This window comes from Odocoileus virginianus, chromosome 24 (genome assembly GCF_023699985.2).
Source record: "Odocoileus virginianus isolate 20LAN1187 ecotype Illinois chromosome 24, Ovbor_1.2, whole genome shotgun sequence".
Classification (NCBI taxonomy): Eukaryota; Metazoa; Chordata; class Mammalia; order Artiodactyla; family Cervidae; genus Odocoileus; species Odocoileus virginianus.
Window position 1 is genome coordinate 47,084,565 of NC_069697.1, and position 19,177 is coordinate 47,103,741.

At 34.5% G+C, this 19,177-nt stretch overlaps 1 protein-coding gene across 6 annotated transcripts in view; it reads right to left on the bottom strand.

The window, feature by feature from the left end:
* USP15 (ubiquitin specific peptidase 15) overlaps window positions 1-19,177 on the bottom strand; it is a 133,254-nt gene that overhangs the window by 59,027 nt on the left and 55,050 nt on the right. For all 6 annotated transcript variants that reach the window (XR_011483315.1, XM_070454673.1, XM_070454672.1 and 3 more), the window contains exons 5-6: window positions 15,824-15,969; window positions 10,797-10,858 (exon numbers count right to left, since the gene is read on the bottom strand). Coding sequence is in view for 5 of the 6 variants with exons in the window: in XM_070454673.1 (XP_070310774.1) it covers window positions 10,797-10,858; window positions 15,824-15,969 (208 nt within the window). In the remaining variant the exon portion in view is untranslated. The remainder of the gene's footprint in view (window positions 1-10,796; window positions 10,859-15,823; window positions 15,970-19,177) is intronic.

Genomic DNA, 19,177 nt, shown 5'->3' on the forward strand with positions numbered 1-19,177 from the left:
AATTAGTGAGGCCTAAAGTGATTACTGTTTTAAAAATTATTTTATTTCTTTTACTCAGGTGACAATGAACAGCAAAATGGTCAATGAACAGGAAAGTATATAATCTATAGTATTTGTTTTTTGGTAATTTGAATTTTGCAAAGTGGTGGGTAATAAAATTTTTTATATATATAAAAATTTTATTTAACTTTTGAAGTTTTATGAAATCTTGGTAAAATTTTTTCATTTTAAAGGAGGATTTTTTGTTGTTGTTGACTATATACAGATAAGATTATATCAAGTGGGACTTCTATTTAGCTGCCTTTCTGACAAAAGACCTTTACAAGATTTTATTTAACTGTACTAAGCTCAAAACAAAAAATACAGCCACCAAGTTTTAATACAAAACAATGCAAAAGACACTCTTAAAATGCAATTTTAATATAAATACTAGTATTTTAAGGTATTCATTTTAAAATGTTAATAGTAATAAAGAAACATTCTGGCATTGTTTGCCTTCATATTAATAATACTAAATCAGGGAAACAAACTAAAAACACTGAAAATAACTTATTAAGGAGGTTAATTTTTCAAAATGTGATCCATTTGACTATAATTTAATTCAACTCACTACAAGCTTTCAAATATGCAGAAAGAGAAATATTCCCTTGAATCTTATAGTAAAAGATTAAGATTATCATAAGATTTTCATAAGATTATCTTATGAAAATAAAGATTTTATTATAACATATTTATTATATATGGCTACAGTCATATATCATGTGAAATGCCTATATATATATATATATATATACACACACACACATACATATACTTATATATATGGTATATATACGTGCTGTGCTTAGGCGCTCAGTCGTGTCCAACTGTTTGCAACCCCATAGACTGTAGCCTGCCAGGATCCTCTGTCCACGGGGATTCTCTGGGCAAGAATACTGGAGTGGGGTGCCATGCCCTTCTCCAGAGGATTTTCTGAATCCAGGGATTCAATCCAGGTCCTCCACATTGGAGGAAGATTCTTTATCATCTGACCCACCAGGGAAGCCCCAAAATAGTGGAGTGGGTAGCCTATCCCTTCTCCAGGGGAGCTTCCTGACCCAGGAATTGAACCAGGGTCTCCTGCATTACAGGCAGATTCGCTACCAGCTGAGCTACCAGGGAAACCCATATGCGGGTGGGGAGTGTGTGTGTGTGTCTCTGTATGTGTGTGTGTGTGTGTGTAACGTTTTTTTCTGCCCATCTGTGCGTTTCTACTATTCATTAGCAACTCTACTCCAAGACAGTATTGGATTTCTTGCCCCTGTTAAGTCTAGCAACACAAAGACAGATAAAGTTCCTGATCTCAAATAGCTCATAATCTAATGGACAAATGAAACAAGCAACCTACAAAACAGTGTCAGTTCGAAACCAAATCTTAAAACTATAACAAAGTCAAACTTTGTGGGTAGTAACATGAAGTAATTTTAAACTGTGCACAGCTGGAAGGGTAGGTGGACACTGGAACATAAGAGTATTCTAGGAGGAAAGAACAGTATGTGAAAATGTGTGGGGCTACAGAAATCATGATGCATTTAGGGAATTATCAATTAACTGAAAGAATAGGAAGTATACGGTGTTAGAAACAGAAGTTAGTAAGGCAGGTATGATAATAAAGAACCTCTTATGTCCTCTGAAGGAATTTGGATTTTATCCAATTGTGCTGTGGCATGTTGAAAGATTTTAAGAGTATCAACATAGTCAATTTGTATTCTAGAAAGTTAACTCTTGAGGAACAGAAAGAGACTGAAGACTGGAAGAGCATTTAGGAGACTATAAGAACAACGACAGTGGAGTGGGCACAAGCAACATGTCTTGGAGATTCAGAAAACAGTTCTCAAAGTGCAATCCATGGACACTGAGCAGGCTACAAGATCCTTTCCAGGCAGCAGTCCATGAGGTCAAAACTATTTTCACAAAAACACCAACATGTTATTTAAACATTGTCTGACCTCCTTCTCTGGGTAGATATTTGCACCAATAGTACAAAGACAATGGTAGGTAAAACTGCACAGTGCCAAAGACGGCCTTTTATAGATTATAGTGTGAATGATGTCCCCGGAGTTGTGCAGTATGAAATGTGCAAAAACAGGCAGGCAGCCCTGGAGACGAGTCAGAGGACTGGTCAGAGTCCTGAAACACTGGTATAATGGTTTCAAAATAAGAGAACTTCTTTAGGAGATAGTTATCAAAAAGAAGTATTAAAGAGAGACATCAAATAAATTAGGTTTTTAAAAAGTTCAATAAGGAATCTGCTAAATCCTGAATACGTGATAAGGAATAGTAAGCACTGCCTTTTTAAAGAAGTTGGCTATCAAAGGGAGAAAAACTAAATGATATTCAGAGGAAATTGATGGTCTTGTTTTTAAAGATGGGAGAGATTTGTTTATATGTATCTACAGGTTAGCTTGGAAAATGATACTGGAAAAGAAACAAAAGCACAAACTAATGTTAACTAGTGTCTACTATACGTGTGGCAGTATGCAAGGCATTTATATACACAGGACTGAATCGATAATGAAGGAAAAGCAAGGTCAAGGAAACACTCGGATAAATCCATTGGTAGAGAGCTTGCTCTTAAAGAGCATAGAGATCAGAGCTGGATGGATGTGGTCCACAGGTAAATAGAAAAGTTTGAAAAAACTTAAAATCCTGATACAGACATTATTGTTAACAGATCACTTATCTACTGTGATTCCAACTTCTGACCTAGATTACACAAAGCCCAATCTAGCTAATATTTGTGGAATTAATTTAGGGGTTGATTAGTCAATCTGTGGATTATAGCCCAAACACTAACTCTTTCTTTGATATAATTTGAAAATCACACTGCTTATTAGCAACTTTGCACTAATAGCTTTCTAAAGAGATGAGTGAAAAAAAATGCTTAGAATATTATGCACAAACTAGATGCTAAGCCAGTTATCTAGCATTAAACTCATTTTGTCCAGTTAGGGCTAAGTGTAATGTAAGACACTGAATCATCTCTTAACAAGACAGAAAAAAGTAAAACAATAGAGCAGCTGAGTTGATTTCATGAAGCGAGAAAATTAAACTTCACCCCTGACAACTGAATGCAGTATTTTAATTCCCCTGTTCCCAGTGTTTCAGCTAAAAGCTGAATTCAAACCAAGCTGAAATTCTTACCTGAACAGAAAAACATAGCTTTACCTAAATATTCAACATACATGGAAATCTAAATATATATTGAGCAATGAAAACATAGAGAAATTAAGCCTGAATACTGACATATCTAATTTAAAATTTTTATTTCAAACATGACATAAAACCCAAATTTTAAAAATTTAACATTAAAAAACAAAAATTGTTAAGAAAAACAAGACTGATCTTAACTTTCCCAATTTCTAACAATCATCCTAAACTAAGTTCTTAGAGAAAATGAAAAATTTTAATCTCTTGAAAAATCAAGCACCTTGACTGCTGTGAGATACAGATTAGTTCAATTCAACAGGCATTTGCCTTGTGTCTCCTTTCATGTCAGGCGGCATGTTAAATACTTACACAAAAGAGAACTTAAGAAAATTTACATATAAGTTGCATCACATAACTTAATTTTTGCTTCTCATTTTGACTGCTCTATATGGTATCTGACAAAATATTCCACCTAAAAAGTCCTAAAAAAATATATGCTAGGCTTTTCTATCTATATTTAAACAGATACAAAATCAAAACAGCTGGTGTAAAAAAAACAAAAACAATTATTACAGTCACCTAGATGTTTATTATTTATCCTAAATAAAAAGTAGTACGCAGTGGTTTTATTTATAAAATGTTTCCTCTCTCCGAGCACAGCATCCAGGGACAGAGGGTTGTAAAAATATTAACATACCACTATAAGATGAAGTTTATACTTAGTGCTCAGTCACCAACTTGGAATTCTGCTAATCAGAACACAGATGGCAGAGGGCCAACATCTGAGTTAAGAACTACTGGCTTAGTTTTCTATTTGATTTATTTTAGCCTGTCATGTCTTACCTGGTTGATTTTAGATTCTTCTCCAAATGTTTTCTAGCTTATAAAAACTGCCTCTTCAGTCATCAATGACCCTTATTTTTTTCAACAGATTCCTAATTACACATCTCTTGTCAGTATTTTTGAGCAATTAATAAAAATGTCTGAATTAAAACAACTTCTCATGCTACCTTTACAAGAATTTTTACTTATTTTAGAAAAACAGCAAAATATGGATATTTTAATTTCTAAAACATTAGTACTGTCAAAAGCACTCTTTGAGACAATTATACCTAAATGAAACCATACAGAAAAAAGTAACAGTACAATTTAGTTAATTAATCAAGTTATACTGCTTCTAACTAAGGGATAAGGTGTTAATATTAAACAAATTTTCTGAAGAGTAAGGGGTAATCAATCTATTGATTAGATTTCTCCTCTCTTTAGGAACACACAGGATTCTACAATTACTCTACTTTAAAATAATTTTTTAAAAATAGAAGCTGTAACTAGCTACACACCTCCAATTGAATAATTAGACTATCTACCCAATGACAACATTTTTGGAAAGATAGTCAAATTTAACACAACAGAAAAAACATTACAATGGTTGAAGCTTTCATAAAATATTATTAGAAAATACTGTGCTTTTGAGCAGTTTTAAGAAATTAGATACTTAAGAACTAGATTAGAAATCCAAGTTCTGGAAAATAATAAGCATTTCAATTTTTAAAAAATATAGCATGAATATAAAGATGAAAAAATAAAATTATAAACTGATCTAGCAGAAAAATCTGAATAGATAAAAACAGAAAACTTCTGAATAATTTTTAGGTAGGTTCTTAAGATTTCCAATTAGATTTTGGGTTGTCATATGTTAATACATTTTTATAAACAGGACTACCATGTTTTAAACAAAATTATATTTTATGCTTAATATGGCTTTTGTATTTAGCAGTTCCTCGGGTGAGGATATATTGTCTCCATTCTGATAGAAATGGGCGTAGTATGATTTTTAGGTCCTTCAGAACAGTTAGTTTTCAGTAGTATAGAAAAGTCAAGACAGATATTAACATGCTTTCTCTGTAGTGGTGTTCTTGTATTTTCTTTTTCATAAGCAGCACCTAAAATTCAGATTCCTGAGTCCCCTCATAAAGATTTATACTCCGCTGGTCTGGTGGGGAGGACTGTGGAAACTTCTGTCTATAGTGGTTCACACAATACATACTAAGAAACATTATCTACAGAATTTCTCAAAGTGTGACAGATCAACAGCATTAGAATCAGCTATGAGCTTATTATGAGAAATGCAAATTCACAAGCCCGACCCAGATCTACTGAATCAGAAACTCAAATGATGGGGCTTAGGTAACAGTGTTTTAACAAACTCAACAGGTGACTCTTCCTTTCATCACCATATTACAGCTTTTAATGATTTTTTCCTTGGCTTTTGACACTCTAGGCAGGAAATATCTATTTGAGAAGCAGTATGAGCACTGGACAGATCCCAGACTAGTGGTGGTTATTAAAACTAGCATCTTCATACCATGCTGAGGACCAAGGGTTGTCTCCTGACAGATATGATGACAATTCTAAGTGTTACAGCTGTTCTGTATTTTAATATCTTGAAGTTTCTTTTTTGAGGACCTTAAAATTACATGCCTTCTGCTACAGTTGAATTTGTCTAAGTCACATGTGGTTATAATAATAATAACCTCAATGAATACACAGAATTTCACTTTTTAAAAAAAGCTGGCATTTATCCAGAAAAAAGGAATTTGCATCTTTACTTCAACTGTAAATGATAATTCCTCAAACTTTTTTTTCCCATAATCTGTACTATTTTCCTCCACTTCAGGTACCTTCTCAATGTTCTTCAATATTATAATTTTATATAGTATGTTCTGTTCCAAGTTCACCTAAATGATACTAAGTTAAATTTCATTTCATTTTTATTTTTTTCTCTTAACTGTATGTTTTAAAGTTTATTCAGTTTTAAAGATCTCACCACTGTTACTTCTACCTATTGCACTGGCATTCCACAGTACATCACCATCATTTTTCTTACTCATTCTACCAGAAAAAGATACTTAGCGAGGCTGCCTTCAAATCCCCACCATCACAAACAATGCAGCTACAAAGACTACATAATACATTCAGTTGACCTGTGTAAGAACTTCCACTGAGGGCTGGGTCAGAGGCACTAAGCATTCCTAATTTAATTCAACACTGACTCATTTACAGAATGGTACTAGTTTGTACTTCCACCATCAGTACCTAAGTCGTCTCCTCAACTCTCCAAACACTTCCGATTAGCACCCTTTTAGGTTTTTGTCATTCTGATGGCTATTAGGTTGTATCTCATGCTTTAATTTTACAAGAGAGCTCGTATACCACCTCACTACCTGTCAGGGCTTGGGCGTCCCCTTCTTTACATTTTTTTATCTTTTACTTTATAAAAGGTTATTTGTTTTGTTTCTGTTAATTCACAGCAGTTCTTTACACACTGTAGTATTATTCCCTTGTAGGTTTTAGATTTTCTAAAACCAACATTTGACTTTTAACTTTGTATATGGTTCCTTTAACAGAAATATTTAATGTAATCAAACACATTAATTTTCACACTATGTTCTGTGATCCCTAAGTCACAGATACTATCCAAATTATCTTATTAAAGTGGGTTACTAATGTTATATATCATGGTCAGGAATCTATGGCTCACAAGACAAATCCACATTTTTTTTAAACAAAGTTTTACTGCAACACACCACCTCCATATGTTTATACAATGTCTACTGCTACTTTTAAGCTATTATCAGCAGTTATAGTTATAGCAGATATAGTTATATCAGAGACCCTATGGCCTATAAAGATAAAAATACTTATTATATGTTGTGATAGTTGCTCAGTCACGTCTAGACTCTTTACGACCCCAGGGACTGTAGCCTGCCAGGCTTCTCTGTCTATGGGGCTTCTTCAAGGCAGGCAAGAACACTGGAGTGGGTTGCCATGCCCTCCTCCAGGGGATCTTCCCAACCCATGGATCGAACCCAGGTCTTCCCGTATTGCAGGTGGGTTCTTTACCATCAGAGCCAGCACAGAAGCCCACGAATGCTGGAGGGGGCAGCCTATGCCTTCTCCAGCGAAATTTTCCGACCCAGGAATAGAACCGGGGTCTTGGGCACTGCAGGTGGATTCTTTACCAGCTGAGCTAAAGAGTACTGAACTATGGGTATGGAAAACACCTGCTAATTAATTTTATATTATACAGTATTGTTGAATTCTCTTAGTTCTAGTCTCCTGTTTCTGGATTTTATGAAGACAATATTATTATGTGCAAATAGTGTATTTTATTTCTTTTTAAAATTTCTAATCTTATTTAGTTTGGATTAAAAAATTCTCAATTACATGTTTGCTATGGATTTTAGACTTATAGGCTTTATCAAGTTAGGACAGTTCCCTTTTATTCCTGTTTTTTTTAGAGTCTTTTCATATACTAGATGCTAATTAAAAAATTTATTTGTATTTTTAATACAATAATATTAAGTAATAATAAACTATCATTTGGCAATTTATGACATACTGCTATAATGTATTTCTCACATTTTATAGTGAACAAATACTTAAACTTTTCATGTTTTAATATTTGGGTTTCCTATAAAGCTGGTTCATTCAGTAAAGAATGGGACTCAACTGTACTTCTGTGTGTATCTCAGGAATAGTACCTTCACTTACCAATATTTACTGTATGTGTATAGTGTGTAAAGCATTATATAATAAACAATGTTTTCTCTTACAGAAGCAAGTAACTATAGCTGTTTAAATAAAACTGGTACTGTGCTAACAGATAGGAATGAAGATAATAAAAGAAAATATTAATATATAGTTTTACCTCTTAGGTGAGTATCAGTAATTTTAAGTTGAAAAGGTCTCTCAATCTTTGAAATTCATGGGACTTTTACATTAACCCACAAGCAATTCTGTAACTTCAAAAGTTATTTAAAGCTGTAACAAATATACAACTATCTAAAGATAAGCTAGGGAAAAAAAATAGTAGCTCTGATCTAAACACTAAATGTGAATATTCACAAATATTCCTAACTTTTAAAAACTAAACACATCAAGAAGTCTACATGATTCTACCATGTGATCTTTTGCATCTTCCTAAAATAATTTCTACTCTTGTATTACATCCAACTAAGTGGAGTAAAAATAAAATATAATTAATATACTTGGGCATATTCCCACAAAAAATTTAAATAAACTTCACAGAAGATAAAAAGGACAGAGAATAACTCACTAAAGGTATATTTTAGTTCTGAAGGAAATTAAGTGGCAGGCTGTTCTCTTTTATTAGCTAGGTTAACAATGACTAAATTATTATAAATTTAAGAATCGTTATTTTAAGGATTTCAAAACACAAATTCACAATCTTTCATCAGAAAATCTGAAATTCCAAAAGCTTTGAAAACTTAAAAAATTCTCCATGATTCACTTAAGGGCAATCTAACCTAAACTGATATGAGCTATTTATACTCCTTATTTATCCTACTTAGTGTGAATACTTGATGAATACTAATGTGGTTAACTATGAGAGTCTCCCTGGACGTTACAGAAATAGTAAAATAGTTAAGTAGCACATGTGACACACATTACTTCTCAAAAGTCTACAAAGTCGAAATAATGAAATACAACTAGCCCTAAGTGTTTGTGATAATGAAATGTGGATCTGAAAATCCTAAAACCCGTAAAAATACTCTGCCATGCAGCATGCTACCTTTTCACTCTGTTGATTGTTTCTGTTACTGTGTGGAAACTTTAGTTTGATGTAATCCCTTTTGTCTATTATTGCTTTTGTTGCTAGTGCTTTTGCTGTCATATTCAATATATCACTGCCGAGACCAACGTCATGCTTTATAGATTCAGGTCTTGTTTTTAAATCTTTAAACAACATATCTGATAAGAGGTTAATATCCAAAATATCAATATATAAGAAACTTATTACAATTCAACAGCAAAACCCTCAAATAACCAGATTAATAAATGGGCCTAGGGCTTGTTTGAACAGACATTTCTGCAAAGAAGGCATACAAACAGGTAATAAGAATGTTTAAAAGATGCTCTATATCAGAAATCATTAGGAAATGCAAATCAGACCACAATGAGATACCACCTCACACCTGTCTGAATGTTTATTACCAAAAGAACAAAAGAAAACGAGAGCCAGCAAGGATGTGGGGAAACTGGAACCCTTGTGAACTGCTGCAGTGTAAAATCGTATAGGTACTACGAAAACAGCAAGCAGGCTCCTCAAAAAATTAGAACTAGAACTATCACATGATCCAGAAATCTCACTTCTGGGTACACACACAAAGGAAATGAAATCAGCATCTTGCAGAGGCATCTGCACTCCCAAGCTCACTGCAGTGTAATTTAAAACAGCCCAGATGATGAAAACAACCTGAACGCTTCTTGATGGGTAAATGGGTAAAGAAAATATACAAGGGACTTTTTATTCAGCCTTGAAAAAGGAACAAAATCATGCCATATTTGATAACAAGGATGAACCTAAGGGACAGTATGCTTGGTGGTGGGTTAGTTGCTGCGTCGCCTCTGATTCTTTGTGGCACCATGGTCTATAGCCTCACCAGGCCTTCTCTGTCCACGGGATTATCCAGGGAAGAATATTAGAGTGGGTTGCCATTTTCTTCTCTAGAGGATCTTCCCAACCCAGGAATCAAACCCATGCGTCCTGCATTGGCAGGCAGATGCTTTACCACTGAGCCACCAGGGAAGCCCGTGTTACTATTAAGCCCTGCAAAAAATGATCTTGTTCCTACAGACATCCAGCCCAATGGCTTTGTTAATAATGCAAAAATCAGAGGAATGGAAATTTTGCAAAGGATAATATAAGCAGGCTATACAATATAGAGATAACTATTTCACTTCATGAAAGCTATCAAAGGCTAGATTTTTTCGAGAAGCGAAAAGCCCATATGACTGAGGATAGTATGTCTGGTAAAGTAAGACAATTCACAGAGAGACAATACTGTGTGATTTCACTTATATGAGGCTATGCAAACTAGTCAAACTCATAGAAACACAGAGTAGAATGGTGATTCCCAGGGGCTGAAGAAGGGAGAAATGAGGAATTACTGTTCAACAGGAATAAAGATTGCTACACGATGAATACATTCTAGAGATCTTCTGTGGAACAATGTACCTACAGTTAACAATACTGCAAGTGCACACACTTAAAACTTTGTTAAGCGGGCAGACAGATATCAAGTTATGTTTTCTTACCATAATTAAAAATAATAGAAGATTTCTAATTTTTTCATTGCCCATTTACCATCAAAATACTTAAACTCCTCTGACTCTACTTGTGCTTTTATACTAGATTTATTTAAATAAATAAAAAGTATTACTTTCATATCTGATTCATTTTGATAAAGAATATTCTTTTAACACACACTTTAAAAAAATCACAAAAAGCATGAAAAATATTAAACAAAATGTTTAAATAGTGATTTGATTGTATTAGTGCACCATTACATTTATAACATTTATACATTATTTTAAAAGAAATTAGTATTGGAAAGCTTTTAAATTACAGCATATTAATTTAAGTGCAAATTTAGACAACTCCTATACTGAGAATAAAATACTAAAATATTAAAAAGTTAAATATATTCGCAATACATAATTAGGTTCTTCTATCATTCTGTATTATCTGAAATCAAAGCTTCAAAATCATGTATTAAGCCACAAAAGGTGACAGCACTTACTTAGGAGTAGACGGACCCCTTGGCCATGTTCCATCTTCATTTTTCTGTTCTATCACTAACACCTGCAAATAAGACAATAACAGAGTGTTTTTCCTTAACGCGGAAGTTAAAATGGCTTAAGAAGATCAGCTCTATACGCTAAATAACTAAAGCAACTCTGCAGTGACTTATAGGACACGGCAGACAAGGTGCAGAGGTATTTGCGTTTTGATTTCAAAGCAGGTAAAGGGAGATAGAGAGACCTTGAATACAAGATGTCGGCAATGACAGAAAGAAAGAAGGTAACAAACTACAAGGAAAATCATTGGTTTTATGACTTAAAGCATTAAAAAAGTTTAAACCAAGTAGTTAGAAGTTCTTTGAATTTGGGGAGTATGTTTTCTATTTGTTGCTTGTAAAAGTACTGTGCAAAAAACAGATGCTCAATAAATGCTTATAGTTGCTAAACATACTGATGTATGACCTCAGTCAACTATTGTTATGCAAATACTGAGTAACAGAGACAAAGACAGTTCCAAATTACAGATTATATATGACTTGTCTGGGGCTTTGATCTGAGAGAATAGCACTGAAACATGTATATAGCAATATGTGAAACAGGTCGCCAGCCCAGGTTGGATGCATGAGACAGGCGCTCAGGGCTGGTGCACTGGGATGACCCTGAGGGGTGGGATGGGGTGGGAGGGGGGAGGGGCTTCAGGATGGGGACACACGTATGCCTGTGGCTGAGTCATGTCAGTGTACGGCAAGAATCACTACAATACTGTAAAGTAATTAGCCTCCAACTAAAATAAATAAATTTAAAAAAAAAAAGAAAGAAATTTGTCCTTATTTACATTATCGTTGAATAAATTAGAAAATCTTTTAAGATATAAATGACAAAATCATGTATGAGAATCAGACTGCAGTTCTCTATTACAGCACAGTTAGGGTAGACACAAATCACCTCTAACAAATGAAAGGTACAGGCTGAGGTGGACTATATTTTAAAGTAAAATCCCAGAATCTTTTTTCATTATCTTCCAATATAAAAAAGAAGGCTCTCTTCTAGTTTTTAGTAGGGGTGAGTCTGTGCAAAGAAGAAAAACCAAAATAATTAACAAAAGAAATAAGTGATCTCTACAAGTCAGTATCTAAATTTCCACAGGAAAACTATAATATAGAAAACACGCCTGGAAGCAAATTCAAGGCATTAAAAATTTGCATATATTCTACACTACATATTCATTTTTACTAACTCTTTTCTTAAAGTTGCAATTTTGTTACCTGTTCTATATATTCTTAGTAATATACTTCTTTATTGATAAAATAATTTTTTAAAAAAATTTTATTTGGGGGATAATTGCTTTACCAATGCTGTGCTGGTTTCTGCAGTATAACAACATGAATCAGAAGGGGATGTATGTATACTTAGTAATATATTTTTGTGGACTATATGTTTCAGGTAATTTCTAAGTTGGCATTTGGATCTTAACCATGTAAAAATGTGAGCATGATTCAGAACACATATACAAATGAAATATTGATTTAAAAAATTCATGGAACCATGTTGATAAAATATGCTAAATAAAACACTAATGTTATCTTTGTGTGTGGTGTGTTAGTTGCTCAGTTGTGTCCGACCCTTTGTGACCAATGAACTGTATCCCACTAGGCTCCTCTGTCCATGGGATTTTCCAGGCAAAAATACTGGAGTGGGTTTCCATTTCCTCCTCCAGGGGATCTTCCCAACCCAGAGATCGAACTCACATTTCCTGTCTCCTGCATTGCAAGCAGATTCTTTACCCACTGAACTATCTGGGAAGCCAAAGTTACCTTTAAAAAAGTTATCTGTAAAAACTTAATTATTTCTTACAAACAAAAAGCACATGTGAGGAACTTCCCTGATGGTCCAGTGCTTGAGACTCCATGCCCTTGGTGCAGGGAGCACATACTCGATCCCTGGGTGGGGAACTAAGATCCTGCAAGCCACACAGCTTGACCAGAAAACAAGAAACAAACTCCCAAAACACACATGAAATACAGTTAATATATTAAGAATAGTGCACTGTATATCTGCCATCCTGACACCTCCCTGATCATATTCCTCTCCCTACCTACCACTGGCAATTAACCATTATGATCAATTTCTGCTCTAAGATGATACAGTCATGTATTTACATAGTTTTACATGTTTATAAAACTGAGTTTGCTGAGTAATTTTTAACTTCTGAAGAAAGGATTTCCTGTGCTACAACTTTTAACTGTATAGACATCTAAGCAAAAATTGTACTTTTTATTAAAAAACATATACACATAAACTTTGTCTCTAGCAACACTTAAATCAGCTATAAAGCAAAAGAGTTTAGCTATAGAAAATGTCAAAGGTATACATTTAATATCTTTGCTTATGGTTTGTTTTTTAAAGGAAGATCCTAAAGCTGAACAATCAAAAGAATATTTAAAGCTTAACTGTAACCTTTAATCCCAAGCAGTATTTGTATTTTAAACCCCTTTTGTCTTTACATTTAACGTTGAATGCCATCAGAAATGCCAAAACTCATTTCTTTACTCAAATGTATCATTTTCTGAATAAAGTTCATGGTTAAAATCTTAACTCAAAATGAAAATATTTTTAAAAGATTTTAAGATTTAATTAAACTGAACATACACATACTAGAAAGAGAGGTAAAGACTACCTATTTTGAGAGGCAAACTCTTCAATAATGTATCTTTGTTTCACTTTCTAATGAGGATACTTTCTATTTCAGTAAAAAAAATTCTTTTAAGTCTAAGATAGTGTTCAGTTCATTCATCACCATTCAGAAAATAACTGGTACAAAATCTAGAAAATTTCATGCATTTTCTCTGAACCATTTCTATTTCAAAAGATCAAATGTCTCTAAAGATATTCTATAAGAATGTTTAATAAGATATTTAGTCTTCTTATTAAAATAATTCAGTTATCTTCATTCTGATAAATGCATTCCTATCAAGAATATCAAATTACTTAAATTCTCTAAGCCTCAGTCTAATATACATGACAAGGAGAATTATAGCCATTACACAGAATCAATTACTGAAAAGATTTAAAGAAATAATCCTACATGTTTTAAACTGTACTCCCTGGAGCTACCTAATGGCCTGATGGATGGTAACCTCTTTCTACTGGAAGAGAGAAAGAGGAGTTGGATGGCTAAGGAAGGGAGTGCTGCCTAGTAGTTCCAAATGTCTCAATCAGCTTCAACTGGATAACTCCTTTTAATTGGAATACATATTTTGTAAGATTTTACTTAAGAATATAATGGCTAAAATAAGTGTGAAAATCACTGTTTTACAGCTCAGGACAATATTTGATTATAGTAGGAACAATTTCCATCACATATCAATATCAATTTTAAATTAACAGAACAAAGCAAAAGCTTCCCATATATTGGAGCAGCAGGCTCTGTGTTAGGTACTAAAATATAGGTCCTATTTAGGACACAAAATCCAACCAAAACAAGGACTTCATCGTTTAGCCAGGGAGCTGGATAAGTATATACTTCAGTTACCTAACTGAAGTACACAGTGAAGGATACAAGGTTCCCCGCTGGCTCAGACACTAAGAATCCGCCTGCAGTGTGAGAGACCTGGGGTCCATCCCTGGGTCGGGAAGGTCCCCTGGAGGAGGGAACGGCAACCCACTCCAGTATGCTTGCCTGGAGAATCCTCATGGACAGAGGAGCCTGGAAGGCTACAGTCCATGGGGTCATTAAGAGTCAGACATGACAATCAACTAAGCACAGCAAAGTACACAATGAATGATACAAGACATACACATAAATCATTATGGAAGTTAAGGGATAAAGTTTTTCTCCAAAGTAAAAAAAATCCCATGCCTCAGTTAGATACTGAAATAAACAGATCATGAAAGGCTGAAGAAATGACCTGACATTGGAATGGGAAGGATGGATAATCTGATCTGGTTAGATTACATGATAGGATGGGAAGCTTCATTTCAATATTTGGATGTTTAAAAAGAATTTTCTTCTGGATGAATACAGGGACTGGGGACAAGGGTACAATGGGCAGATGAAACAATACATGTCAAAGAACAAGAGTGGAACACCACAGTAGGCTTAAGGGCTATAAGTAGTTCAGTTAGGTTTTGTTAGGAATGCAAATCAAAAGGCAAGATTAATCAAAAGACGCTAGAAGAATAAGGTAAAAGGTAAACTGTGACTTGCATGCTATGTTAAGGTGCTGGGACTTTTTCGACAATTGTTAAGGAGCCAGGAAAGACTAGTGGAAAGGAAATAATGTTTACATTTTAGAAAGGGTATTCTGGCAGAAATATGGAAGATTGAGAGTGGACATGAACAGACTGGAAGCAGAGGGGTTTGTTAAAACATTACTGAAAGGGCTGGGAATGGAATAGAGATTAATTAGAGAGCTGGAAGGAAGAATCAGTAAGACTTGCTGATTGTGTTTAGAAATCTTAATTTCTCAACACATTCATTTGTTTGGATTACATCATAAAGAAAGTCTCTCATTTGTTTGGATTATATCATAAGGAAAGACCAAACTGGGGGCTGACCCCTTCTAACAGGGATTGGCAAACTACAATTCACTTAGCTCACTGACTGCTTTTGAGAATAAAGACTATTAGAACACAGCCATATCCATTTTCCACTACTGTTTACCATTACTTTCTTGCTACTACAATGGCAAAGTTGTGGTCATGACAGAGATCATATAGACCGCTGAAACAAAAATATTTATTACTTCATCTTTTACAAAAAGTATGCTGATCCCTATTATGTTAGTTATTTGTCAATGGAAAATAATTTATTTTTAAAAAGCAGGTTATTCTCAAGCTCAAGGAGAGAAGAGGTTATAATTAGTGTATAATTAGTGACCAGCAGGGACAGAGAACAGTTGAGTTAGAAAGAGGAAATCAGAGATAGCAGAACCCATTGTAGATTGTCAGGATAGCCATAAAATTTATGAGTCTCAAAAGCTACATGTATAGTATGCATAAAATAAACAGTATTGCTAAACAATACCTGTCCTTGGTATAAACCAGCATCCTGAATGGTGCTGTCTGGTTTATTCAGTGGTTCAAATGTATTACTCATGTATTTGTTCCACAATCTGGTCTCCTTTTCATCTGGAATATTGAAGATTTTTCTTATTTCCTTTTCAATTGTATCTAAATTTAAGGAGGAAAGATATGCAAATATAATAAATATTTAATAATGTACACACAGAGATAAGTGCTCACTAGCATAAAAATCCTAAATTTAAAAAACTGATAATAATAACAAGAGAAGATAAACAAATATGTAGGAAATATATAACACAATCAAGTTTTTGAGACTGGGTATACTTTTCAGGAACAAAATGATAATTGTAACTCTTGACAGATAATTACTTGGGGAAATTAATATCTCAAAGGTATGAGTTCAATCACATAATACTAAAATATCGTTTACATTATATAGGATGCACTTTAACTTATTACATATTATAAAATTAATGTATTTTCTGATAATATGTTGGTGTTAGAAATTAAAGAATGATTCAGAGATGCCACAGGATGAAATTTTGTTACAACAAAACCAATTTAAGAATAATTTATATTAAGCTGAATATAATTTACAGTTTAAATAGCTAACTGAAACTAAACAGAATATGGAGACACACAAAAAAGTGCCGTCTTTGAAGAGAGGTTGGTCAAAATCTCTTGATTCCAAGGTAAAACCATGTATCTTCCTTATTTCTAAACCAATTACCTGAGTGGGAGAAGTCTTTTTTAAAAACCTAGAGCAGTTTATCTGCTGTAAAGTAAGATATAGGAGTCTCTACATGTTTGAGAGTTATTAAGTTTTGGTACCATATTTAGATGAATCTTTAAAGTATTTTTAAACCTTGTCAATAACTCACCTAACTTAGATTCAAGAAAATTACACTTAAAATATTTTATAACATATGAAGAAATATAAAATACTCCTAACTTTTAGAATACTTGATTAATTTTGGACAAAACATTATCTGTAAAATACTAAGTCTAACAATACACGTTCTCTTAAAAATGCACAAATCATCAGTATATAATGATGAACTCCCAAAGTGGATACACCCATGTAAGCAGTACAAAAAACAGAAAATCACCTAGGAAGGAGGCTCCTGGAAGAAGTCAAGGAAGGGAGGTCATTTTAGTCTTTCTATAAAAATGAATACTTATTTCCTGATTGAAGAAATAAATCTTGCTCATTGCAAAAATACATAAAATACAAATAAAATGTCCACCTAGAGATAACCACTGTTACCATTTTGATATTTTTTCTTCTAGGCATTTTTCCTATTAATACATACACATTTATATGCATAATATATACAAGTAATATGGAAATGTCCGCTTTGATTTTGAGAAGGGTAACGCAAAGGCCCTGAGATGGGGATGTATTTGGCATGTTTTAGAACACTAAGGTGCATCAATGTAGCTGAAGTGGAATTTTGTTGTTCAGTTGCTAAGTTGTGTCTGACTCTTTGTGACTCCATGGACTGTAGCCCACCAGGCTCCACTGTCTATGGGATTTCCCAGGAAAGAATACTGGAGTGGACCACCACTTCCTTCTCCAGGGAATCGTCCCCACCCAGTGATTGAACACAGATCTCCTGCACTGGTAGGCAGATTCTTTACCACTGAACCACGAGGGAAGCCTCAAGTGGAATGAGCAAGGTGAAAATGAGACTGCCAAGGCACTAACTGCAGGATCACACAGAATCTAGGTAGTTATGAAGGCATTCTACTTTATCTGACTAAGAAGAGAAGTCACTGAGGCATTGTGGGTAGAGAAGTGGCATGAGCCAGTTGACATTTTAAGTGCTCACTTTTACTGCTAGTAAAAAAAACAAACTAAAGAATGTCAAGGATGGGGGACTAGGCTACTACAGAAATTCAAACAAGGTGGTAACAGCGGAAGCAACATTAAGCCATCAGACTGAGAACAGATTCTAAGGAATGCTTAGAAGTTATGTTGCTAGATTATGCAGGTGAGAAATGCAAGGGAATCAGAATGATACCAAGGGTTTTAGCTTAAGCAATCAGAAGAGTGCAAGTGATGATTACTCAGACAGGGAAAAATAACAGAGTAGTAGGTTTTAGGGGGAAGAGGAAAGGTTAGTTTCAGACGTGTTATCCTTAGATTTTCATCAGATACAGATGAAGATATGGAATGGCTGAAACTGGAATTAAGGGAGAATTTGTGTAGGAGATATATCAATATATAGAAAGGATTAAAAGTCAGGGTAAAACATTAAGGAAAAGAAAGAAGATCCAAGGACTAAGCATATCACACTGATGTTTTGAGGTCAGAAATATGAAGAGCATCTTACAAATGACTTTGAGAAGCTGTAGCCAGTGAGAACTTGTGCACTGACAGCCATGTGAAGAGAAAATACTTCTAGATGGAAAAGTAAGTAAGTATGTAAATTTTTGCTGGCAAGCTAAGATATGCAGAGTACATCATGCACAATGCTGGACTGGGTGAAGCACAAGCTGGAATCAAGATTGCTGGGAGAAATATCAATAACCTCAGATATGTAGATGATACCATCCCTATGGCAGAGAGTGAAGAACTAAAGAGCCTCTTGATGAAAGTGCAAGAGGAGAGTGAAAAAGTTGGCTTAAAACTCAACATTCAGAAAACTGAATTCATGGCATCCGGTCCCATCACTTCATGGCAAATAGATGGGGAAACAATGGAAACAGTGAAAGACTTTATTTTCTTGGGCTCCAAAATCACTGTAGATGGTGACTGCAGCCATGAAATCAAAAGATGCTTGCTCCCTGGAAGAAAAGTTATGACCAACCTAGATGGCATATTAAAAAGCAGAGACATTACTTTGCCAAAAAAGGTCTGTCTAGTCAAAGCTATGGTTTTTCCAGTAGTCATGTATGGATGTGAGAGTTGGACTCTAAAGAGAGCTGAGCACTGAAGAATTGATGCTATTGAACTGTGGTGTTGGAGAAGACTCTTGAGAGTCCTGTGGACTGCAAGGAGATCCAACCAGTCCATCCTAAAGGAGATCAGTCCTGAATATTCATTGGAAGGACTGATGCTGAAGCTGAAACTCCAATACTTTGGCCACCTGATGCGAAGAACTGACTCATTGGAAAAGACCCTGATGCTGGGAAAGATTGAAGGCAGGAGGAGAACGGGACATCAGGAAGAGATGGTTGGATGACATCACTGACTCGATGGACATGAGTTTGAGCAAGCTCCTGGAGTTGGTGAAGGACAAGAAAGCCTGGTGTGCTGCAGTCCATGGGGTCACAGAGAGTCAGACACGACTGAGCAACTGAACTAAGACAATGAAGACTTCAACCACTGGATTTATAAATGTAGAAGTAA